This window comes from Leucopleurus acutus, assembly GCF_964270905.1.
Source record: "Leucopleurus acutus genome assembly, chromosome: 20".
NCBI lineage: Eukaryota > Metazoa > Chordata > Mammalia > Artiodactyla > Delphinidae > Leucopleurus > Leucopleurus acutus.
In genome coordinates, this window is record NC_139162.1 from 36,114,079 (window position 1) to 36,141,315 (window position 27,237).

The 27,237-nt window shown below is 38.6% G+C and overlaps 1 protein-coding gene across 4 annotated transcripts in view; it reads right to left on the reverse strand.

Moving 5' to 3' along the window:
- The window catches only part of PHKB (phosphorylase kinase regulatory subunit beta), a 213,028-nt gene that overhangs the window by 25,966 nt on the left and 159,825 nt on the right, over positions 1-27,237 (reverse strand). For 2 of the 4 annotated variants that reach the window (XM_082863438.1, XM_082863439.1), the window contains 9 exons: positions 26,610-26,714; positions 25,358-25,440; positions 25,061-25,151; positions 9,388-9,449; positions 9,141-9,303; positions 7,947-8,028; positions 6,049-6,106; positions 3,805-3,895; positions 784-986 (listed from right to left, as the gene is read on the reverse strand). In XM_082863438.1, coding sequence (XP_082719564.1) covers positions 784-986; positions 3,805-3,895; positions 6,049-6,106; positions 7,947-8,028; positions 9,141-9,303; positions 9,388-9,449; positions 25,061-25,151; positions 25,358-25,440; positions 26,610-26,714 — 938 coding nt within the window. Of the gene's footprint in view, positions 1-783; positions 987-3,804; positions 3,896-4,820; positions 4,912-6,048; positions 6,107-7,946; positions 8,029-9,140; positions 9,304-9,387; positions 9,450-25,060; positions 25,152-25,357; positions 25,441-26,609; positions 26,715-27,237 lie in introns of all 4 variants that reach the window. The other 2 variants (XM_082863441.1, XM_082863440.1) reach the window with 2 other exon arrangements.

Below are 27,237 nucleotides of genomic sequence, written 5' to 3' on the forward strand. Positions count from 1 at the left end.
AATATGTTTAAAAAAATGAAAAGACTCATTTGTACTTTACTCGGTTGTGGCAGGCCTTTTAAACATATTATTTTGTTTCACCTCACACAAAACAATGAGGCTGGTATGAAAACAGGAGGGAGGTTCAGCCACTGACCTCAGGCCACTGAGATGATGAGTGGCGGTCTGCACTTGCACTCAGTTCCGCTGGATGCCAGAGCCTGGTCACGTGCTTACTGCACTGCCTCACACAGTGCTTGACTAAGAAGATTCAAGATCACCAGAGCCTTACTTTCAACTTCTCCAAACAGAACACTTACAATTTTAATGACTAAAATTTAGATTTTGGTAGAAAATGGATACAGAAGAATATTCTTAAAAGGACCAAGTTTTTATTTGAGTGTGTCCTCCTGACACCTAATTTTACTAAAAAAACCCCACTCTTCTCTTAAGTCTTATCCACTTATTTAGAGGATTTTTTAACAAGTATTGTGCATAATGGGGTTTTTGTTTGTTTGTTTTATTGTTTAACATGATACACCTGCTTAAACCCCTGGAGTTTGATTTTACCAGAGAACAGAGTTATTCCCCTACATCTCATGTTGGGAGTTAAATATGTTTAACAGGAGGGTTTTTTTCAGGCCACTAGTATTTATTTCTTCATACCACCAGATGTTGTCTCTATGACTTAGGGCAAGATGCACTTTCCTAAATACCCACCAGATCTGGGGCAGCACTTCACTCAGAGAGGCCAAGGACCACTTGAACAATTCTCTTTATGCAAATGCAAAGTACTTTACTCACCCAATTCGTATTTTCAGCATGCCACGGAATAACTCCGGGTTATTGGAGATGATCCAGCCAATATGGATGACCAGTTCTTGCTGAATGACCGCCTCCCTCTCATCATGGGTATTACACTTGTAATAGATGATGTTCTTAATCACTCTTGGAGACAAAGGATTAGAGATAACCTCTTCTTCATGTCCAAAGGCACCCAGAGTTACCTATAGGTGGCAGAATTTTATTGTAAAAATGTCCTAGCTACTAACAGATAAAAGAAAAAAATTCAAGGCTCAGGATGACTGGCAGGATGAAATTACTCTATGCAAGCTAGGGAATTAGGTAGAATAACTGTTCCTGCTACTTATTAAAATGGCTTTCAAAGCATGACTCCCACTGGAGTTCATGATGGTTCAGTCTGGTCTGAAATACAAGGGCAGGTGAGGGTCCTGGTTAGGAGAGTGGAGGTGAATGGATAAAATCAGGGAAGGAATATAAATAACTAATGAGATAAAATTATTCTGAATGACTTTAGTACTAGAAACCCCCCAGAGAAACCAGAATACATTGACTAGTTTTACTTTAGTGCACAGCCTATGTTTGAGAGTATATCCTTCACCTCTTTTACAGTTTCTCATGTGGAAGTGTTTACTCTTTAACAACACTGTAATCTTTTCAAAGGCAGGTGTAAGGACATAGAGTTGTAGTGTAGCCCCACTTTTCCTGGCGTAGTTCTAGGCACTCATTTTCAGTGAGTGCTGAAATACTTGTTGATGTATCTCTGGCGTGTGGAGGGGAATAAACAAGACTGCCCACAAGCCTGCGAAATGAGAAAGCACAGAGGGAAATGGCAATGAAAATTCAAAGCCAAGAGTGCTGTTGAGCCTGGGCAAGAGAAATAAATACTCTGCTCCCCCCTTCTCCTCTCGCCTTAGCATTCTGCCTCCCAGAAAAGTCTGAAGCCCCTCCTTCCTCCTCATTACCCCTCTCCCACTCTCTTCCTTGTACAGTGCACGATAAGATGCAGGAAAAAGAAGAGGACATCAAAGGGCCCTGTGTTTTCTGAGATGAGGGGAGAAGGCAGAACAGGTGTCTTCTGCCCCAACTTTGTGATGGAGTGAAAACTGAGAACTGCTAGTTTATTGTAACACAACTGGTACCAACCAGTTAGTCCAAGTGCGATTACTTTTATTAAAATGTCATCTTGTAAAGAAGAAAGCAAACAGAAGGCACATCATTGCCTCCGGAAGCAATGATGACTAAAGCACTATTTCATTCCAGGGAGCTTGAGATGATCTGAAAGTGCTCTGTAGAAACAATATTACTTCAGTTCTCAGGGTGGAATTTCATAAATAAGCAATTACAAACTTGGAATGTTCCATTCTCATTTCTTTTTTGTAAAAGTGTAAGATGCAGTGAATGAATGGACTTCATACACCTGAAGCAGAGCTGTCAGCCTCCCAGGTACCCAGCTCTGTAAGTGACTATTTCCCTGGGAGATGTGCTGGTCTGGTGGGCAATGGTCCAGCCACAGCCTCAGGACAGGCTCCAAGGCCTCCAGGATTCTGCTCTGTGAACAGAATCTCAGAATCACAGGCTGTAATCTCCCTCTAGATAGTGTATAGAATGGACATGACCAACCCTAACCTACCCCTCCTCTCCAACTGTCAGGTGCCAGTGACCTCAGAGATCATCAAAACCTTCTCATACATCGTAGAATTAACTATATTTTCAGATATACTACAGGGGCCTAAAATCCAAGGAAAAATAGCTTCCCAAAGCCTGTTTACTTTCTTTAAGGGGTGGCTCAGTCCAAGGCAGCAATACAGGACTCTGTGGCTGGATTTGAGGATTGCAGTGAGGAAAGGAACCCCATAAGTTACTACCTGTGTCTTGGTCTTTTTAGCTGACGAATGAGAATGAAAATTCTACCTCTTAATAATTTGGAGAAAATAACATATGTGAAAAGTGATTTAAATTTTTCTTAGGAGTTTTTTTTATTAGTACAATAATTTTTTCATTGTTATTAAATATTACAGAATAAAATATTCTTTCAACTTTTCAAAAGCTAGATGTCAAGATGAAATCATTTCTGTTTTAATGAGTTAAGAGCCCTGAGATATGAACAATGGGTTGATTCCATCAGAGAAGGTTAAAGTTTTTTGTATTATTATATCCCTAGGTTAACTATCAGGAAGACATGACAAAGCACACATACTCCCAAAGGAGAGATAGAAAGCAAGCAGGTTTTCATTCCAATCAAATGATTATTCAGCCAGGTAATTAGAGCTTATAGAAAATAAAACAAAAAATGAGCAGCCATATTCCACTCCACATAGCCACGTGCACAGGCTCAATTCAACCCACATTCACCAAGTGCCTCTCAAAGGCCATGTTGGGCACACTGGGACAGGTGCTGGACAAGACATGGACCATGACCTCTGGGGGTTCACGGCCTACCCTGGGGTGAGAGACACACATTTAAATGAACTGGGATCCAGGGCAGGTTGTGAGGAGTGTCACAGGCCTACTGTGAGAACCCAGAGAAAGGGACTGCTAACTGGAGATGGCTCTGTGAGGAGAAGATGACAAGAGCTGGCCTTGGTGGGAGGGGAGGAGCTGGAAGGAGAGGTGGTCCAGAGGGTTAAGGATCTGGGGAGTCAACGCATTTCTAAGGGGGAGAAGAATCTTAAGAGGAGGAGAAGGGAAAATGCGCCCTTCACTGCTCCCTGTCTTTGTTCTACCTATCCTAAGCCTGTCTGGAGTGCTTTAGTAGGTATCATACCATTTTCTTTGTCAGTATCTTCACTGATCTCAAGTTAACACAGAAGTTGAAAATTAAAGCTCTGAGGTGCAGCACAAATACTTAGTATCTGTGCATCTTTAAGACTAGATTTTGCTTGGGGAAGGAGCCTTTTGTAGAAATGCCTGAGCCGTGACTGTGAGAGACCTATGACACTGAGGCTTGCCAGATTTAAAAGCCAGGGTCCTGCCCAGAAACCTTTGTGACTGTGACGAAGAGTCTGAAAATCAGATACTTACCTGTTTGCCCTGCACTAAAACATTAGTAATGGATGGGGCCAGGCTGTCCACTAGTTTACTTAAAAGACTTGCTGTATGGCGCACCACCGACCTGGGGGTGAAGAAGAGAGCAGGCCAGAGGTTGACAAATCTAAATGATGAATGAGTGGGGCCCTTGAACAGGGAGACTTAAAAAGATACACAATTAGGTCCTCATGTAATAATATGGAGGAAACAATGACCCCAAGACACTGGATCTAACAGCTGAAATCTCCCAGATTGTAGGACCAACCAGAATTAGGGAGGGATAACCTCATCCTCACCTCTGCCACCAGCATTATTTGTGCCATTAACAATTTAAAAAGAAAGAAAAGGGAGCCTAACTATCCCTTTGGCAGGGAGTGGCATAGGAGGAAGAATTGATTATTCTGATTTTGCATTAAAAAATTCATTATTAAGACTGTCACTGGTACATGCCCTCTATTCCTATAACCCGCTTTAAATCAAGTTTCTTTCGGTGCCTACATAACCAAATCCCTGGATCAGGGGACTCACTTAGTACTCAATTTTAGGAAGTGATACAATGAAATACCAGTATTTTTTTTCTTGCCAGAATGTTGGAGGAAGGAATTCACACTGCTATTTTTACATTTCTGAAAAAGTCTTAGACTGTAAGGAGAACAGATTTTTAAGCACAGCACCTGCAATACATAAGACACTTTTGCCCCCTCAAAAGTAAAAATTCATGTGGGACTTTTAGATGGAGAAAATAAAATAAAAATGTAGGTTTAAAACTGTTTTCTTGTATTTCAGGACATCTATGGGAGCTGACCAATAAAAAACACTTACATTGCTTAATCTCAACATAGATGAACTAGTAGAAAATTAAGTCATATCTGATAAAGTTAGTGAAACAAACACTTTTAGAGAAGCTTTCACCCACACATTGTAAGACCAAAAGACATATTTAACCCTCAGAACGCAAATAAGCCCACACATTTCAAGCAGCTTGAGTTTCCACATTCTGTGCATGTTACCTGTTTCCCATGTACCAGAAAAGTAGTAATGTGTGGGGCTATAGAGGAAGGAAATTTCTGGGTAAATGCAGCCCCGTAGCGTACCGCCAACCTGGGTATGTCAGTGGAAAGCCATAAAAGGGAAAATACAGTAAATAAAACTTCCAGGAGTTTGTTCTTTTAAACATAACAGTCAGGACTCTAAATGTTTGCTAATGATTTATCTAAAATATAAGTATTAAACATAAAGCAAATACAGGTTTGCTTAACCGAAGATAAGATTATAGACCACATTTGAAATTTACTGACTAAAAAGCAACACCTATTGGTTTGCATGCCTTACTGTGCTGAGAATTTACAGTGAAAATCTGAGACTTAACCACAGGACTATTACATAATTTCTTCTGGGTTGGAATGGTATATTTATTATAAATCATAGAGTTGAAATACTGCTAAAAGACTGTTTTGTCTAATCCCCTTATTTTAGAGATTAGAAAACAGGCTCATCAAGGTTAAGGGAGTTTCTTATGACACTGCTTGAAACTTTTTTTTCAAAATTAGATAATAATGGGTTATTAAAAATATATATATTTATATACTCTTAATTTCAAAATGTTAGATTTTGCTAGTAAAACTGTTATAATTGCTTCAAAAATGAAGATGGCATGCATTTAGACATACCTACCCCATTATGAAATAAAACAACCTTATCTCAACTTACCTAATTTTTCTTCAGTCTCTGGGAAGAGACTACCTCTGCAGAACGTATCAGTTACTTGTTATGAAGCAACTACAATCACTGGGATTCATTCAACTTAAGTCATGAGAGAACTATTTCCTAAGTATATTATTTTTTGCTTGTGATTAAATGAAACACTGGTCTCTTCATGACCTTCTATAACAGAACAAGTTTCCCAAATACAAATTAGAACCTAAAGCATCTTGCTGGGACAGAGGAGGTGCAGGGTAGGAAAGAGCCATTGGAACATCATTCCAGTGCATCCTCTCCAGGTTCTATTCCTATGGGTGTCTTTACTCCCAGACATGTTTTTAATAACTTGGGAGAGCCATGATAAAATGCAATGTAGGCAGATTCTTAGAAAGTAGGCTGAGTCACAGTGCTGTAACCTTGGAGTTTAAAAGTAAAAATTAGGATGAATAACCACCTTTAAGACTGGTCCATTACCTTTAGGATACTGAATATGAAAACATAAAAATAAAACATAATGACAAGGACGCTAATACGAACCAACATTTTTTGCTGCCAGCTCTTCTATAGACTCTCTCAATGTGATCAGAAATGGTACCTAGACATCAGATAATAGAGTCTTTGTTGAAAAATGCTTTTTATTAAATGCATAACATTTATTCCCCTTAAAAAAAAACACTCTTGAATTTTCATTTTGTTCCATTAGAGTTAATACATCCATCCATTAATGTTCTGAACTACCTGACATATTTAAATATGTAACCCAAATATATAGTGTGAATGTCTCCAACCCTTGTTACTACTTAGTTTGAGTATATGATTTGGAATAAGTACTTTATTTCTTGAAATTCATTGTTTTCTTAATACACAATCTATGTTTTTAATAAATAAAAATAAGTTATTTTAATTTACTATAGAAAATAAAAAACAGAATATAGCAAATTGAACAAATACTATAGACTCACTATACATAATTCTTCATTTATTTGTTCAAAAAAACTTTATGGTGATTCTGTTATATGCATGATCATATACCAGTGCTCAAAAAATACCACTGGGTTTCATTCTTTGGGAGCAATTTACATGTGGTCTGGCATCATGACTGGTTTGTCAGTAAATTAACCACGTGACAGGACAGAGCACAAAAAAGGGTAAACAAGGGTAAAGGACAAGATCTTTATCATTTTACCCTGAACTTATTTTTATAACAAATTGGATAAAATTATATTCAGATTCTGTAGATGCTTATGATTTTCAATATATAAGGTTTCACAGATTTAAAACATTTAAAGTCTTTTAAATATCTAAGTAACAGATGAATATTATTCCCAAGTTTATAAAAATGGTTTAAAAAATAATTCTCTCAACATTTTCATTATAAACTATTTTATATAAATTTTGTTTCATTTTAAAGCACTACTAAAATAACCATTCTGAATTCTAGGCTCCTAATGAAATGTCTGCTTTTTAATTATCCTATTGTTTTAAAGTATAAATTTTGATGTCCTCAATATAACTAGGATCCTGTTTACACTTTGAGTTTCAAGATTAATTAGAAACATGAAGGATTCTGTTTGAAATTTGCTTAAAGTTCTTCTGCCTTAATAATATTAAGTTAAAAAATTAAGACTATTCAATTCACTGTATAATACTCAAGCCAGTTATCTCTTAGCTACAATAATGCAAAAACTAAGTAGACCTTATTTGAATAAACAATTATGTTTAGTTCACTACCAGAACTATAAGTTTTATTAATTACATTGCTGTTTAGAATATTGACTCAATTTCTAAATCTAACTAAACAATATGCATCTCTGGACAGAGAACTTTCAGATGAGCTAAAAACTTTGAGTAGCTAGACATTAAATACTTGAAATGTATCCTACATTATTCTGTATTATAAAATGCTGGAAGTAGACCATGATGTAGAATTCAAAGATTCCTTAGAGTAGTGACTCAACATACGAGTGTAGATTTCAGGGATAATTGGGTTTCATCCTTAATGCAGAGTGGACATGAACATGATTAGAATGATTTATTTTTGTAAACAGTCTTGAGAGTGCAATTCTACTAAATGCCATGTTCCATTTCAAATGGCTGCTGCAGACCATGAAGGAGCTAATTTTTACAGCTATAATGATTGAATATTGTTCTTAGAAACATACAGAAAAAAAACTGGAAACAGAAACTGTCAATAAACAACTATGGAGTTATCAGAGGTTAACAGTCACAGGCAGAATCCAGGTTCCAACACCATTCAGACAATCAGAGAAGGGGGTATGAATTTTCCTTTTAAAAGTTTTTTTTTAAAAAAGGTTTAATAGAGGAGAAAATAATTTGTAACATTTTAGTGGATATTCATTATGCATATTTGATATAAGTTCAAAAATAGAGAGGTCTTTTTATTTAAAAATGTTCTCTTAGACATGTACTCTTACCTTCCTTTGTGATGAAGTTGGGCCCTTCTCTTTTCAGCAGTATACCCAGCAGGATGGCTTGGCTAGCCAGACAACTACAGTCCTGAAAATATAAATCACTATGAGTAACTGTAATGAATGGGTACAAAAATTACCACAGGGGATAACTAATCATGAAACCACATGATGCAAAGAGGAAATATTCTGCTATGCAATTGAGAAAAGATAAAATGTCATTGATATACTACTGAACGTAAGATGACATTATACAACTATTTATTTTAGCTATCCTGGAAACAGTGGGTAGGCAAGCTAGCTTCCTGGGGTAGTAGGATTTACTAATCAAATTTTCCAGGAAACAAGATAAGTAATGAATAGAAAATATGTTGTCTACAAGCATTAATACTGATTCTGCCACTCTCTGAGAGATTCGGCCAAGTCATTTAATCACTCCCTTGTTGACTTTACTTGTTCATAAATGGGAGACCATGTTGCTGTCAACCCAATGTGGAGAGAAGGATGAAAGGAGGGGATGTATGTAGACCACTTATTATATGCATTATGTTTTATGCCTACTATATCATATTTATGCTTATGTCGATCCATAGATAATATCGATCAATCACAAGAACTGGTATCCGACAGGTTATATATTTAGCCTACATGCTCAAATTTGTATGGTCTAATAAAATGTCACTGTGTTTATAGCTCTACCATTAGAATTTCATTTCCTTTGATACGTACTATACCTTATACCCCCACCCCTCCTCCTTTAAAATGAAAATAACCTTAAGGAAGGTATAATACTAGGTTGCTAACATAATATTCATATGGATGTAGTTATAGGATTGCTTTCCTCGGTAACTGGAGAGACTCAAAGCAAGCATTAGACCTAAAAACTGAGACAGGAGAGAAGACCTGGGTTGGGAAAAGGCGACAAAGGGCACTGAAAGAGAAATCTGGAGATCCCAAAGGAAACTATACTTCTTTAATGGGTTACTCAAGACAACACACTCCTCAAGCATCTTTAAGACATCCGCACTAATATCAGACCATGAGAACCACCTCTCATTACTGCCTCAGGTACAGACAGGCATCTACCTCCAGGTTAACTACAACCTTCTCTGGGAGGACAAGAAGAAATATGGTTTGCCCCTGGGAGTTCCTGCTCTGCCAACCTCACTCAGGGCCATGTGGGAATTGCATCTTCCTCACATTCAGTTTTTGAAGAATTTCATGGGTGGGTTTGTTTTTCCATTCAGTAATGGTGACATCTGGCTCCTGTTCTTCTTCAGGAGCATTGGAGGTACTGCTTTGTCGTTTGACTTTTGAATGTTTGGGAAGTTCTAGTTCCTCAAAACTCTTAAATTCTGGAAGCCTAGAATTTAAAAGAAAAAGTTTCAGATTCCCTGCATTCCTAATGTAATCTCAAGAAACACAATAATAACCTAAAAGAACTTACTCTTCTGTGTCACTGATTCGTAAGAAGTCAAGTTGTTCTACCACAGCTCCAGATATTAGTGTCTGAAACGTGATTGAGAACAGAGTCACAGCTCTTAAATTCATCAAGCCGCAACCTTATGATCTATGTACATACTTTTCTGTAAATATATAATACTTTTTAAAAAGTTTACTTAAAAAATATACATGATGTTGGGCTTCCCTGGTGGCGCAGTGGTTGAGAGTCCACCTGCCGATGCAGCGGACGTGGGTTTGTGCCCCGGTCTGGGAAGATCCCACATGCCGTGGAGCAGCTGGGCCCCTGGGCCATGACCGCTGAGCCTGCGTGTCTGGAGCCTGTGCTCCGCAAGGGGAGGGGCCACAACAGTGAGAGGCCCGCGTACCGCAAAAAAAAAAAAAAAACCCAAAAAAAGCCATGATTTTTAAGTAACTTCTTAAATGAACATTCTACAATCAGACAGATTTTCACATACAACAAATCCCCCTGAAATAGAACATACACATCAAGCTACAAGCTCATGAGTCATAATAAATAGCAGAATCAACATGAGATGAATTGTTTTTCTTTCCATCCTCTTATTTATTTTTAAGCTCAATTAAATTTCAGTATTTATTAAAATGTTAGAAAATAAAATTTTGAAATAAAAAAAAACATGAAATACCAATGTTGTCTTCAGAAAAGATAATTACGCTTTGGATTTTGCTACAGTAATATATTTCAGGGCTATCCAATGATGAGACGTTGCCAACTCTCCATTTTTCAGGATCATGAAGGTGTTGATTATCTACATTCTGGAAACCAATATTTGGTCATTCTATATTCCACTAGTTCCTGATTATAGCTTGAGCAAACTAAATGAGGCCAAACTTGAACACAGTTGTTGTCTGTCAGTGGTTCATGGTGAATGTATAAATGAATGATAACCCACAATGATACTTAGCACTATGTGTCACTTCTAATTATCTGATGAACTGTCAAATAAAAGTGAGAAATGTACTGCCCAGAAAATAAGCCATAAATTATTATTTAAAAATAAGTTAATTTTTCAGTCTTAAATATATTATTTTCTCACTGTTCATTTCAAATGTGAAGCAACAGGATATAGGGAATGTTGCTCTTGTTGGCTAACCACCCAGAGTTGTGCTGCCTTCTCTTCTAGTGAAGACACATAAAGTAGCTCATCAACAAATAGCCACTACAAATGGCATGATGGACATGTTACCAGCAATCATACTAAAGTCTCCTTGCAGAGTTTGAGTGAGAAAGGCCAAACATGCAACTGACCTGCACGTTTTTATGTGGCCCAGCCACAGTCAGGGTCTGAGAGCAGTCTGTGCCTGGGCAGAGAGCAGTGCCAAGCACAATGGAAGTCTATAGAGTGATACTTCCTAGGATGCAGGATTACACCTACACATACTGCTCTCTAGTTAACTAGTCTGTTAGATGAATATTTACTGGACACTGATATATGCCAAGCACTATGCTAGGTATTGAGGAAATAGCATGAACAAAACTAAGTAGACAATAAACAAACAAAAACCTAAGTATGTAGAAAATATGAACAGACCAATCACAAGCACTGAAATTGAAACTGTGATTAAAAATCTTCCAACAGGGCTTCCATGGTGGCACAGTGGTTGAGAGTCCGCCTGCCGATGCAGCAGACGCGGGTTCGTGCCCCGGTCGGAGAGGATCCCACATGCCACGGAGTGGCTGGGCCCGTGAGCCATGGCCGCTGGGCCTGAGAGTCCGGAGCCTGTGCTCCACAAGGGGAGACGCCACAACGGTGAGAGGCCAGCATACCGCAAAAAAAAAAAAAAAAATCTTCCAACAAACAAAAGCCCAGGACCAGATGGCTTCATAGGCAAATTCTATCAAACATTTACAGAACAGCTAACACCTATCCTTCTCAAACTCTTCCAAAATATAGCAGAGGGAGGAACACTCCCAAAGTCATTCTATGAGGCCACCATCACCCTGATACCAAAACCAGACAAAGATGTCACAAAGAAAGAAAACTACAGGCCAACATCACTGATGAACATAGATGCAAAAATCCTCAACAAAATACTAGCAAACAGAACCCCAAAGCACATTAAAAGGATCATACACTGGGATCAAGTGGGGCTTATCCCAGGAATGCAAGGATTATTCAATATATGGAAATCAATCAATGTGATACACCTTATTAAAAAATTGAAGGAGAAAAACCATATGATCATCTCAATAGATGCAGAGAAAGCTTCTGACAAAATTCAACACCCTTTATGACAAAAACCCTCCAGAAAGTAGGCACAGAGAGAACTTTCCTCAACATAATAAAGGTCATATATGACAAACCCACAGCCAACATCGTCCTCAATGGTGAAAAACTGAAACCATTTCCTCTAAGATCAGGAACAAGAGAAGGTTACCACTCTCACCACTATTATTCAACATAGTTTTTAAAGTTTTAGCCACAGCAATCAGAGAAGAAAAAGAAATAAAAGGAATCCAAATCAGAAAAGAAGAAGTAAAGCTGTCACTATTTGCAGATGACATGATACTATACATACAGAATCCTAAAGATGTTACCAGAAAACTACTAGAGCTAATCAATAAATCTGGTAAAGTATCAGGATACAAAACTAATGCACAGAAATATCTGGCATTCCTATACATTAATGATGAAAACTCTGAAACTGAAATTAAGAAAACACTCCCATTTACCACTGCAAAAAAAAAGAATAAATTATCTAGGAATAAACCTACTTATGGAGACAAAAGACCTGTATGCAGAAAACTGTAAGACACTGATGAAAGAAATTAAAGATGATACAAATAGATGGAGAGACATACCATGTTCTTGGATTGGAAGAATCAACACTGTGAAAATGACTAGACTACCCAAAGCCATCTACAGATTCAATGCAATCCCTATCAAACTACCACTGGCATTATTCACAGAACTAGAAAAAAAATTTCACAGTTTGTATGGAAACACAAAAGGCCCCAAATAGCCAAAGCAATCTTGAGAAAGAAAAATGGAGCTGGAGGAATCAGGCTGCCTGACTTCAGACTATACTACAAAGCTACAGTAATCAAGACAGTATGGTACTGGCACAAAAACAGAAATATAGATCAATGGAACAGGATAGAAAGCCCAGAGATAAACCCACAGACATATGGTCACCTTATCTTTGATAAAGGAGGCAAGAATATACAATGGAGAAAAGACAGCCTCCTCAATAAGTGGTGCTAGGAAAACTGGACAGCTACATGTAAAAGTATGAGATTAGAACACTCCCTAACACCATACGCAAAAATAAATTCAAAATGGAATAAAGACCTAAATGTAAGGCCAGACACTATCAAACTCTTAGAGGAAAACATAGGCAGAACACTCTATGACATAAATCACAGCAAGATCCTTTTTGACCCACCTCCTAGAGAAATGGAAATAAAAAGAAAAATAAACAAATGGGACCTAATGAAACTTAAAAGCTTTTGCACAGCAAAGGAAACCATAAACAAGACAAAAAGAGAACCCTCAGAATGGGAGAAAATATTTGCAAATGAAGCAACTGACAAAGGATTAATCTCCAAAATTTACAAGCAGCTCATGCAGCTCAATATCAAAAAAACAAACAACCCAATCCAAAAATGGGCAGAAGACCTAAATAGACATTTCTCCAAAGAAGATATACAGATTGCCAACAAACACATGAAAGAATGCTCAACATCATTAATCATTAGAGAAATGCAAATCAAAACTACAATGAGAGATCATCTCACACCAGTCAGAATGGCCATCATCAAAAAATCTACAAACAATAAATGCTGGAGAGGGTGTGGAGAAACGGGAACCCTCTTGCACTGTTGGTGGGAATGTAAATTGATACAGCCACTATGGCGAACAGTACGGAGGTTCCTTAAAAAACTAAAAACAGAACTACCGTATGACCCAGCAATCCCACTACTGGGCATATACCCTGAGAAAATCATAGTTCAAAAAGAGTCATGTACCAAAATCTTCATTGCAGTTCTATTTACAATAGCTAGGACATGGAAGCAACCTAAGTGTCCATCAACAGATGAATGGATAAAGAAGATATGGCACATATATACAATGGACTATTACTCAGCCATAAAAAGAAATGAAATTGAGTTATTTGTAGTGAGGTGGATGGACCTAGAGTCTGGCATACAGAGTGAAGTAAGTCAGAAAGAGAAAAACAAATACCGTATGCTAACACATTTATCTGGAATCTAAAATAAAAAAAGGTCAAGAAGAACCTAGGGGCAAGATGGGAATAAAGACAGAGACCTACTAGAGAATGGACTTGAGGATACAGGGAGTGGGAAGGGTAAGCTGTGACAAAGTAAGAGGGTGGCATGGACATATATACACTACTAAACGTAAAATAGCTAGCTAGTGGGAAGCAGCTGCATAGCACAGGGAGATCAACTCGGTGATTTGTGACCACCTAGAGGGGTGGAATAGGGAGGGAGGGAGATGCAAGAGGGAAGAGATATGGGGACGTATGTATATGTATAAGTGATTCACTTTGTTATAAAGCAGAAACTAACACACCATTGTAAAGCAATTATACTCTAATAAAGATGTTTAAAAAGAACAAAAAACAAAAAAAACCCCTAAGTATGCTATGTCAGATGATAACTGCAAAGTTGAAATGAGAAAGGCAGGGGATGGGGAATGCTGGGGCAGACAAGTAGGAAGAGGCAGGTTTGCCATTTTATAGGTTATTAGAAAAGACTTCTCTAATAGGGTGACATTTAAGTAGAGACTGAAGGAAGCATTGCAGTCAACAATATGGATCTGAGGATAGAGTGAACAGCAAGTGTAAAGGTCCTGAGGCAGGAGCATGCTGGGTATGTTTTAGGAGTAGTAAGGAGGACAGTGTGGCTGAGTAGAGTAGATAGGGGAGAACGGTAGGAGATGAGGTCAGAGAAGAAGGTCCAGACCATGGGCATCACTATTGAAGAACTCTGGTTTTCACTTAGTGTGAGAGAGGAGGTCATTAGAGGCTTATGATATGTGACATAATCTAACTGCCCTATGACCAGGTAGAGTAGGAAGAAGCTAATAATTGTGTTATGGCCAATAGGAATTTAGGAGACTACTATAAAAATCTAGGTGACAGATGATGCAGCTTGGACCATGATGTTAGTGCTAGAGGTGAAGGGAAGTGGTTAGATTCTGGATGTAATCTGAGGGTAGAGAAAATTGGATTTGGTAATGGATTGTAATGTGGGTTATGAAAAAAAAGAGTCAAGAATTTTTAACTCTCAAAGCTGATAGCCAATACTGAAAACGTAAGAAAAATAATTTTGATTTAGTATTTTCTATTTTTATTAGCCTACCCACCTTAATTCAGCTCATAAAGTAAATGTTTAATCTGAACTAACAGACAAGTTCTAGATTCCATTCTATTAATAAGCTTTAGAGCTTTCAATCTGAAAAATTCAATTGGTTGCACAGACTCCTGAATTAGTTTTTTTTTTAATTGAAGTATAGTTGATGTACAATATTATATAAGTTACAGGTATACAGTATAGTGAGTCACAATTTTTAAAGGTTTTACTCCATGTATAGGTATTATAAAATATTGGCTGAATTAGTTTTATAAAAAATATTGTAATTAATTTGCTATGCATTAATACCTCAGTTCTGATGGTAATTAAACAACTTAATATTGATATATATGTGTCAAATGCAATATAGTATTCAAAAAGGTATCCTGCTCAGTGATATTCAAATATATCCCACCAGGCCTTTTCCAACTGAACATACCACCCAAGAATGTACTCCACCCCATTATTCTGCCCCCCTATCTGGCTTTATATTTGGTTCTGCTCCCCTACTAGAATAAGTCTCATGAGATCAGGGACCTTGTATATTTTTTTCACCATTGTATCTCTGCTGCCTAGAGAGGGTACTCAGTAAATATTTGTTGAATCAATGAACCAATATCTACATACTTCTTACAGAGAGAAGAGTACTCTGGGAATGCAGAGATGAGTAAAGCCTGGTCTGATAGAGTTTTCAATCGACACAGAGAAGCAGACACAAGAAACTAGCCATACCTAAAATAAGAGCTACAGCAAAGCTCAAGGAAAATGCCACAGAAACAGACTGGAAGGAGAAATTAATTCCAGTCTTGGAGACTTCGCTAAAGAGGTGACATTGACCTAAGTTATAAAAGTAAAGTATGACTTAGAAGGAAAAAAAGAAAAAGGCAATTCTAGAATACAGTAACAGCATAAGCAGGAAAAAAAAATCAATTTCATTAAAGATTTTGAAATTACTCAGTATACTTGAGGAGTAGAAAGCAGGGCTGGGAATGAACTGCATGAAGACATGTCCTGGGTGATGCAGCTAGGAAGTGACGCTGAGGCCCAATGATGAGAGATTGTGGACCACAGGCTAAGGACATTTGGAAGGGCCTGAAATAAAATCCCAGAGAAGTTACATAGGGCCATTTTTATTTACTATATTAAAGAGAAGACAAAGGCTGGTATGGGGGTATGAGGGGTTGTTTAATGGGTATAGAGTTTCAGTTTTACAAGATGGAAAGAGGCTTATTCTCTGGTTAAGACTCTGTACTCAAGGGTACATATAGGGCACAGCAGAGAGCAGAAGATAAAAAGATTAAACAATGGGAGAGACAGGGAAGATGGCGGAAGAGTAAGACGCGGAGATCACCCTCCTCCCCACAGATACATCAGAAATACATCTACACGCGGAACAACTCCTACAGAACACCTACTGAACGCTGGAAGAAGACCTCAGATCTCCCCAAAGGCAAGAAACTCCCCACGTACCTGGGTGGGGCAAAAGAAAAAAGAAAAAACACAGACGAAAGAAGAGGGACGGGACCTGCACCAGTGGGAGGGAGCTGTGAAAGAGGAAAGGTTTCCACACACTAGGAAGCCCCTTCGCGGGCGGAGACTGCAGGTGGCGGAGGGGGAAGCTTCGGAGCCGCGGAGGAGAGTGCAGCAACAGGGGTGCGGAGGGCAAAGCGGCGAGATTCCTGCACAGAGGATCGTCGCTGACTGGCACTCACCAGCCCGAGAGGCTTGTTGGCTCACCCGCCGGGGCAGGCGGGGCTGGGAGCTGAGGCTCGGGCTTTGGTCGGAGCACAGGGAAAGGACTGGGGTTGGCGGCGTGAACACAGCCTGAAGGGGGTTAGTGCACCAGGCTAGCCAGGAGGTAGTCTGGGGGAAAGTCTGGACATGCCGAAAAGGCAAGAGACTTTTTCGTCCCTCTTTGTTTCCTGGTGTGCGAGGAGAGGGTTGCTTAAAGGAGTTCCAGAGACGGGCGCGAGCCGGGGCTAACAGCGCGGACCCCAGAGACGGTCATGAAATGCTAAAGCTGCTGCTGCCGCCACCAAGAAGCCTGTGTGCGAGCACAGGCCACTATCCACACCGCCCCTCCCAGGAGCCTGTGCAGCCCGCCACTGCCAGGGTCCTGGGATCTAGGGACAACTTCCCCGGGAGAACGCACAGCGCGCCTCACACTGGTGCAATGTCACGCTGGCCTCTGCCGCTGCAGGCTCGTCCCGCACTCCGTACCCCTCCCTCCCCACGGCCTGAGTGAGCCAGAGCCCCCAAATCAGTGGCTCCTTTAACCCCGTCCTGTCTGAACGAAGAACAGACGCCCTCCAGCGACCTACAAGCAGAGGCGGGGCCAAATCCAAAGCTGAGCCCAGGGAGCTGTGCGAACAAAGAAGAGAAAGGGAAATCTCTCCCAGCAGCCTCAGGAGCAGCGGATTAAATCTCCACAATCAACTTGATGTACCTGCATCTGTGGAATACCTGAACAGACAACGAATCATCCCAAATTGAGAAGGTGGACTTTGAGAGCAAGATTTATTATTTTTTCCCCTTTTCCTCTTTTTGTGAGTGTGTATGTGTATGCTTCTGTGTGAGATTTTGTCTGTAGAGTTTTGCTTTCACCATTTGTCCTAGGGTTCTATCCATCTGTTTTTTAAAAATTTTTTTCTTAATAATTATTTTTTATTTTAATAACTTTATTTTATCTTACTTTCTTTTATCCTCTTTCTACTTTTTCTCCTTTTTATCCTGAGCCATGTGGATGAAAGGCTCTTGGTGCTGCAGCCAGGAGCAAGGAGTCAGTGCTGAGCCTCTGAGGTGGAAGAGCCAACTTCAGGACACTGGTCCACAAGAGGCCTCCCAGCTCCATGTAGTGTCAAATGGAGAAAATCTCCCAGAGATCTCCAACTCAACACCAACACCCAGCTTCACTCAACGACCAGCAAGCTACAGTGCTGGACACCCTATGCTAAACAACTAGCAAGAGAGGAACACACACCCACCCATTAGCAGAGAGGCTGCCTAAAATCATAGTTAGTCCATAGACACCCCAAAACACACCACCAGACGTAGACCTGCCCACCAGAAAGACAGGATCCAACCTCATCCACCAGAACACAGGCACTAGTACCCTCCACCAGGAAGCCTACACAACCCACTGAACCAACCTTAGCCACTGGGGACAGAAACCAGAAACAATGGGAACTATGAACCTGCAGCCTGCAAAAAGGAGACCTCAAACACAGTAAGATAAGCAAAATGAGAAGACAGAAAAACACACAGTAGATGAAGGAACAAGATAAAAACCCACCAGACCTAACAAATCAAGAGGAAAAAGGCAGTCTACCTGAAAATGAATTGAGAATAATGATGCTAAAGGTGATCCAAAATCTTGGAAATAGAATAGAAAAAATGCAAGAAACATTTAACAAGGACTTAGAAGAACTAAAGGGGAAACAAGCAATGATGAACAACTCAATAAATGAAATTAAAAATACTGTAGAAGGGATCAATATTAGAATAACTGAGGCAGAAGAACGGATAAATGACCTGGAAGATAAAAGAGTGGAAATAACTACTACATACCAGAATAAAGAAAAAAGAATGAAAAGAACTGAGGACAGTCTCAGAGACCTCTGGGACAACATTAAACGCACCAACATTGGACTTATAGGGGTTCCAGAAGAAGAAGAGAAAAAGAAAGGGACTGAGAAAATATTTGAAGAGATTATAGTGGAAAACTTCCCTAATATGGGAAAGGAAAAAGTTAATCAAGTCCAGGAAACACAGAGAGTCCCATACAGGATAAATCCAAGGAGAAATACACCAGGACACATATTAATCGAACTGTCAAAACTGAACAAAGAAAACATATTAAAAGCAGCGAGGGAAGAACAACAAATAACACACAAGGGACTCCCTATAAGGTTAACAGCTGATCTTTCAGCAGAAACTCTGCAAGCCAGAAGGGACTGGCAGGACATATTTAAAGTGATGAAGGAGAAAAACCTACAACCAAGATTACTCTACCCAGCAAGGATCTCATTCAGATTTGATGGAGAAATTAAAACCTTGACAGACAAGCAAAAGCTGAGAGAGTTCAGCACCACCAAACCAGCTTTACAACAAATGCTAAAGGATCTTCTCTAGGCAAGAAACACAAGAGAAGGAAAAGACCTACAATAACAAACCCAAAACAGTTAAGAAAATGAGAATAGGAACATATATATCGATAATTATCTTAAATGTAAATGGATTAAATGCTCCCACCAAAAGACACAGACTGGATGAGTGGATACATAAACAAGACCCATATATATGCTGTCTACAAGAGACCCACTTCAGACCTAGGGACACATACAGACTGAAAGTGAGGGGATGGAAAAAGATATTCCATGCAAATGGAAATCAGAAGAAAGCTGGAGTAGCAATTCTCATATCAGACAAAATAGACTTTAAAATAAAGACTATTACAAGAGACAAAGAAGGACACTACATAATGATCAAGGGATCAATCCAAGAAGAAGATATAAGAAGTGCAAATATTTATGCACCCAACATAGGAGCACCTCAATACATAAGGCAAATACTAACAGCCATAAAAGGGGAAATTGACAGTAACACAATCATAGTAGGGGACTTTAACACCCAACTTTCAGCAGTGGACAGATCATCCAAAATGAAAATAAATAAGGAAACACAAGCTTTAAATGATACATTAACAAGATGGACTTAATTGATATTTATAGGACATTCCGTCCAAAAACAACAGAATACACATTTTTCTCAAGTGCTCATGGAAGGCTCTCCAGGATAAATCATATCTTGGGTCACAAATCAAGCCTTGGTAAATTTAAGAATATTGAAATCGTATCAAGTATCTTTTCCGACCACAACGCTATGAGACAAGATATCAATTACAGGAAAAGATCTGTAAAAAATACAAACACATGGAGGCTAAACAATACACAACTTAATAACGAAGTGACCACTGAAGAAATCAAAGAGGAAATGAAAAAATACCTAGAAACAAATGACAATGGAGACACGACGACCCAAAACCTGTGGGATGCAGCAAAAGCAGTTCTAAGAGGGAAGTTTATAGCAATACAATCCTACCTTAAGAAACAGGAAACATCTCGAATAAACAACCTAACCCCGCACCTAAAACAATAAGAGAAAGAAGAACAAAAAACCCCCAAAGTTAGCAGAAGGAACGAAGTCATAAATATCAGATCAGAAATAAATGAAAAAGAAATGAAGGAAATGATAGCAAAGATCAATAAAACTAAAAGCTGGTTCTTTGAGAAGATAAACAAAATTGATAAACCATTAGCCAGACTCATCAAGGAAAAAAGGGAGAAGACTCATATCAATAGAATTAGAAATGAAAAAGGAGAAGTAACAACTGACACTGCAGAAATACAAAAGATCATGAGAGATTACTACAAGCAACTCTATGCCAATAAAATGGACAACCTGGAAGAAATGGACAAATTCTTAGAAATGTACAACCTTCTGAGACTGAACCAGGAAGAAATAGAAAATATGCACAGACCAATCACAATCACTGAAATTGAAACTGTGATTAAAAATCTTCCAACAAACAAAAGCCCAGGACCAGATGGCTTCACAGGAGAATTCTATCAAACATTTAGAGAAGAGCTAACACCTATCCTTCTCAAACTCTTCCAAAATATAGCAGAGGGAGGAACACTCCCCAACTCATTCTACGAGGCCATCATCACCCTGATACCAAAACCAGACAAGGGTGTCACAAAGAAAGAAAACTACAGGTAAATATCACTGATGAACATAGATGCAAAAATCCTCAACAAAATACTAGCAAACAGGACCCAACAGCACGTTAAAAGGATCATACACCATGATCAAGTGGGGTTTATTCCAGAAATGCAAGGATTCTTCAATATACGCAAATCAATCAATGTGATACACCATATTAACAAACTGAAGGAGGAAAACCATATGGTCATCTCAATAGATGCAGAGAAAGCTTTCGACAAAATTCAACACCATTTATGATAAAACCTCTGCAGAAAGTAGGCATAGAGGGAACTTTCCTCAACATAATAAAGGCCATATGTGACAAACCCACAGCCAACATCGTCCTCAATGGTGAAAATCTGAAAGCATTTCCGCTAAGATCAGGAAAAAGACAAGGTTGCCCACTCTCACCACTGTTATTCAACATAGTTTTGGAAGTTTTAGCCACAGCAATCAGAGAAGAAAAGGAAATAAAAGCAATCCAAATCAGAAAAGAAGAAGTAAAGCTGTCACTGTTTGCAGATGACATGATACTATACATAGAGAATCCTAAAGATGCTACCATAAAACTACTGGAGCTAATCAATAAATCTGGTAAAGTATCAGGATACAAAATTAATGCACAGAAATCTCTGGCATTCCTATACACTAATGATGAAAAATCTGAAAGTGAAATCAAGAAACCACTTCCATTTACCCCTGCAACAAAAAGAATAAATAGCTAGGAATAAACCTACTTATGGAGACAAAAGACCTGTATGCAGAAAATTATAAGACACTGATGAAAGAAATTAAAGATGATACAAATAGATGTAGAGATCTACCATATTCTTGGATTGGAAGAATCAACACTGTGAAAATGACTAGACTACCCAAAGCCATCTACAGATTCAATGCAATCCGTATCAAACTACCACTGGCATTTTTCACAGAAGTAGAACAAAAAATTTCACCATTTGTATGGAAACACAGAAGACCCCGAATAGCCAAAGCATTCTTTAGAACGAAAAACGGAGCTGGAGGAATCAGGCTCCCTGACCTCAGACTATACTACACAGCTACAGTAATCAAGACAGTATGGTACTGGCACAAAACCAGAAATATAGATCAATGGAACAGGATAGAAAGCCCAGAGATAAACCAATGCACATATGGTCACCTTATCTTTGATAAAGGAGGCAGGAATGTACAGTGGAGAAAGGACAGCGTCTTCAATAAGTGGTGCTGGGAAAACTGGACAGCTACATGCAAAAGTATGAGATTAGAACACTCCCTAACACCATACACAAAAATAAGCTCAAAATGGATTAAAGACCTAAATGTAAGGCCAGAAACTATCAAACTCTTAGAGGAAAACATAGGCAGAGCACTCTATGACATAAATCACAGCAAGATCCTTTTTGACCCACCTCCTAGAAAAATGGAAATAAAAACAAAAATAAACAAATGGGACCTAATGAAACTTCAAAGCTTTTGCACAGCAAAGGAAACCATAAACAAGACCAAAAGACAACCCTCAGAATGGGAGAAAATATTTGCAAATGAAGCAAATGTCAAAGGATTAATCTCCAAAATTTACAAGCAGCTCATGCAGCTCAGTAACAAAAAACAAACAACCCAATCCAAAAATGGGCAGAAGACCTAAACAGACATTTCTCCAAAGATATACAGATTGCCAACAAACACATGAAAGAATGCTGAACATCATTAATCATTAGAGAAATGCAAATCAAAACTACAGTGAGATATCATCTCACACTGGTTAGAATGGCCATCATCAAAAAATCTACAAACAATAAACGCTGGAGAGGGTGTGGAGAAAAGGGAACCCTCTTGCACTGCTGGTGGCAATGTAAATTGATACAGCCACTATGGAGAACAGTATGGAGGTTCCTTAAAAAACTACAAATAGAACTACCATATGACCCAGCAATCCCACTACTGGGCATATACCCTGAGAAAACCATAATTCAAAAACAGTCATGTACCAAAATGTTCATTGCAGCTCTATTTACAATAGCCAGGACATGGAAACAACCTAAGTGTCAATCAACAGACGAATGGATAAAGAAGATGTGGCACATATATACAATGGAATATTACTCAGTCATAAAAAGAAACGAAACTGAGTTATTTGTAGTGAGGTGGATGGACCTAGAGTCTGTCATACAGAGTGAAGTAAGTCAGAAAGAGAAAGACAAATACCGTATGTTAACACATATATATGGAATCTAAGAAAAAAAAATGTCATGAAGAACCTAGGGGTAAGACAGGAATAAAGATACAGACCTACTAGAGAATGGACTTGAGGATATGGAGAGGGGGAAGGGTAAGCTGTGACAAAGTGAGAGGGTGACATATGGACATATATACACTACCAAACATAAAACAGATACCTAGTGGGAAGCAGCCGCATAGCCCAGGGAGATCAGCTCGGTGCTTTGTGACCACCTAGAGGGGTGGGATAGGGAGGGTGGGAGGGAGGGAGACGTAAGAGGGAAGAGATATGGAAACATATGTATATGTATAACTGATTCACTTTGTTATAAAGCAGAAACTAACACACCATTGTAAAGCAATTATACTCCAGTAAAGATGTAAAAATAAATAAATAAATAAATAAAGATTAAACAATGCATTAAGTGAAAGACTCATAAATGAGCTGATTAAAAATTGGAGAGCTGTCATTTTAGTCCATGTTGTAGATATAAACAAAGACTTCGCTGCTTAGTGATGGGAAGCTATTATCCGTTTCTCTGACTTTCAAAGTGCAGTGTTGCACGAACTCGTGGTCCAGCATCTGTACTGTCAGAATTAAGCCACTTGTGCTGTGTATGTGAAAATAATCTGTGCTGTTGTAAGTATCCTGGACAATTTGATAATGTACTATTTTATTGTCTTCTGAATCTGCATCGGTAGAGAGAGACAACTTATTAAACAGCTGTCCCAACGAGAGATGTTTCTGATAATATACAGCACGGTGCAAAATCCCTGACTCCCCTCCCCAACCCTGCTCTCAGTACATGGAAGCAAAATGTATGTCCTTCAAGCAGAAGGCTAGATGTTTATTTTCCGGGGAAACTGAAGAGCAGAAGAGAGAAAAATCTCCAGATATTGGCATCTGGGTTTTCCCCAGCAAAAAGGGCCTTTGCCACCAGACTACCTTACAAGTAAATTCATCATGACAACGATCCTTTTTCCCAAACACACAGTTTCCAATGAAGTTTTTATTCTTTCACTCTTAAAAATGAAGGGATAGCTAAAGATTACCAGACATCTGACAAATGTCTCCAACATGAAAGAATGAGCCCCCCAAAACAGAGAAAAAAAACCTGAAAGAGATAATGTAGAAAGGAAAAATTTCCAAAGCTCTCTAGTTAATGTTCTCAGAAGGATAAGACAACATATAATACCCAGGAAAGAAAGGACAAGATAGTATGAAAGGGAAAATTAAAAACATGACAGCAAAACACAAAACTCACAGAGGAGCTACATGATAAATAACAAAGAAATTGCCCTGTGAAGCATTACAAAAAGACAAAAGAATAAAAAATAAGGGGAAAAGATAAAAACTTAGGTAAAAATCAATCAAGTATGCAAAATATTAGGTTGGCCAAAAAGTTCATTTCTGTAATATCTTATGGAAAAACCCGAATGAACTTTTTGGCCAAGCCAATACAAGCACCACTGAATGATTATGTAAACATGCCATTTACCACATTACCTACACAGGTCCCTCTTTATAAATTTTACTCTTTCTTACTCAATATTGAGTATCTACTACATAAAAGACTATGAAATTATCACAACTTTTTAAAGGAAATAAGTTGATAATGGACTACAATTTGAATAGTTTATGTTAAAGGTCATAAAAGGATATTAAAAGAGAAAAGTATCATTTCTGGTCTGAGTGATTCTGCAGAACTGGTCTTTAAAGTTTGGTAAGACTTCAAAGCCCAGTGATGTTGAAAGAAGGAAAGCTACTCCAGGCAGAGGAAATGGAGTGAGCAGAAAGGGGCAGAACCTCACAAATTTGAGAACACAGTAAGTAATCTGTATTGGCTGAAGCAGAAAGAATGTTTAGTAGGAGATCATTGTGGGCAGAGAGGCTGCTATGGTTATAGGGAACCACAAAGGGCTTCTGTTATTTAGGAGCTATGAAAATAATGCTGTAAAATTCTGAATGGAACAAGAATTATCTCCAGGTTGGATGTCACTGTGTGGTAGGGAACAGAGCACTGGACCAGGGAGTCAAAGAACCTGAGCTTATACAGCAGGTCACTTCACCACTCTGGACCCCACCTTCCTCAAATGCAAAACTGAGGTCAGAGATGATCTCTTAAAGTCTGAAATTCCGGTGGGAAACCACTGCAATTGCTCAAGCATCAGATTGGAGGGATCAGATAAATGGGGTGATGGCAATAGGAACGGGAAGGTAGACAGAGAATAAAACCTTCAGACAAAAACCTTCCACAGAATATAATTAAGAAACATAGCTGTATCTGTGGACTAATTGTGCTGGAAACAGAAACACTGAAATTCAGAAGACTACCTGTAGACGATCAACGTGAACTTTGACTCCTCCAACCACTCCATTCTTAAAAGCTGCCAGCATATCTAGTATGGGATTGAATCGGCTACCTCTGAAAAATATAAACAGATAAACAAAATGTGCATATTAACAACAGAATGAGAAATTAATTATCTAGTACTAAGTACCCTTTACACACGCAAAACACTCTGTCACACGCTGAGATGGATATAAAAATACAAGGAGGCCCTGCTTCCAAAGGGTTCACAGTGTTAATGGTGATGAGATGCATGCGCCTCAACTCTTTCAGCCACCTACCTTATATTGTCTTCCCGGATGAGAACAAGGAAAAGTGGATGTCCATGCATTTTCCAGTATTGCTTAATAAACTGTAGTGCATTCTATTAAAACATAAGAATGAGGCAGGATGTAATGGCACAGTATCTGAGCTGATCAGGATGCTTAACCATTAGTGGCAAAGAGCCAACAAAACTATTCTATATCAAGATAATTCATAATCAAACCCTGGATAAGATAGACTACTTAGGGGTAGAAATGTTCTAATACATACAAGTTAAGCTAGAAACCATTCTGATTTTAAACTTCGTTCTTAAAAACAGATCACACATGTTTTAAGGCTGCACCGCCCCCCACTCCTTTTTTGAGGCCTAATAAATACAGTTCGAGAATGGTCCCAAGGAAGGAAAATCAACCCAGGGTTATCATCCAGAAGATTAATTCTCACTCCACGTTACTGTAGATTTATATTACAGCCGGTAGAAGAGATTGGGGTGAATCTATACAGACCATTGGAAACATGAAGAGTTCTTTATTTGACTCAATTTCTATTATCATTATCATCATCATCATCATAATCATCATCCCATCAAAGACATACATTAACACTTCACTATGTGCCAGGCACTATTCTGAGGGCTTTGCATATATGAACTCCTAATCCTCAGGACAGCCCTATTCAGTTATACAGATGAGAAAACAGGGACACAGAGAAGTTAACTAACTTGCCCAAGATCACAGAGCTGGTAAACAGTAGAGTCAAGATTTTAACAAATGAAATCTGGCTCCAGACTTCATGCTCTGGGCCATGACCCTAAGCTTTTCTACTCTGTAAATGGAAAAGGGAGTGGAGGAGATTTTAACTGAGTGGGTATAATGAGTTAGGTGAGGTTTTACTTGAAATTCTTCATAAATAAAATCATTTTGGTAACTCAACTTTTGTTCAAAAAGTGATAAACTTACTATCGTATGAACATCGTTTCCAAAAAAGTTCCCCCTCTGCTTTTACAACTACAGTATATACCCTTTAGTTCCATTTGTAGAAGGTAGACAAGTAAAGTCATACAACTTTATATAAAACAGAATACATCTATTATTCTAATGCTGCAAGTAATTTAACTCCCCAAAGCTATGCAGATGTTGTTTTACTTTCATATTTGATACTGTATTAACCCAGTATCATAGACCCAGGAGCACTTAATTTAACAACATACGATAGAAATCACTAGAAACAAAGTCATCCCATTTCAATTAAAAGGTGTTCTGAAGCTACCTTTATGTCATCTATCAGCAGTAAAACATCTTGAGACATGTAGAAATCACTTAGGTCAAAGATGATAGGGTAACAAACCACAGTCTTTCCTAGAATGCGATAAATCTGTAAAGGATAAATTTTTAAAAAAAGAAAAAATATAAACAAACAAACAAATAAATAAATAAAACAGACCAAAGGCAAAGGTACAGTACTATAAGTCCTAATAAAAATTAAAACTGATGTTTAATTCTGAATAAGCAAACAAAATAATCTTATAAATCTACATAATGTTAAGAAGGTACAGCTTCTTGATTGACTCAGTATGCTAATAAAGTAGTCCGCCTCTACTATAAGGGAAAAAGCCTCTGTCTGAGTAAATACTACTATAATCAGGTATCTTACAAGGCTCAGAAACAAAAGAGCAGTGAGATGCTTATCTATTTTTAGAAGAGTTCGTGGTATCACACAAAACTAATTTTTTTTTTTTTTTTTTTTTTGCGGTACGCGGGCCTCTCACTGTTGTGGCCTCTCCCGTTGAGGAGTACAGGCTCAGGACGCGCAGGCCCAGCGGCCATGGCTCATGGGCCCAGCCGCTCCACGGCATGTGGGATCTTTCTGGACCGGGGCACAAACCCGTGTCCCCTGC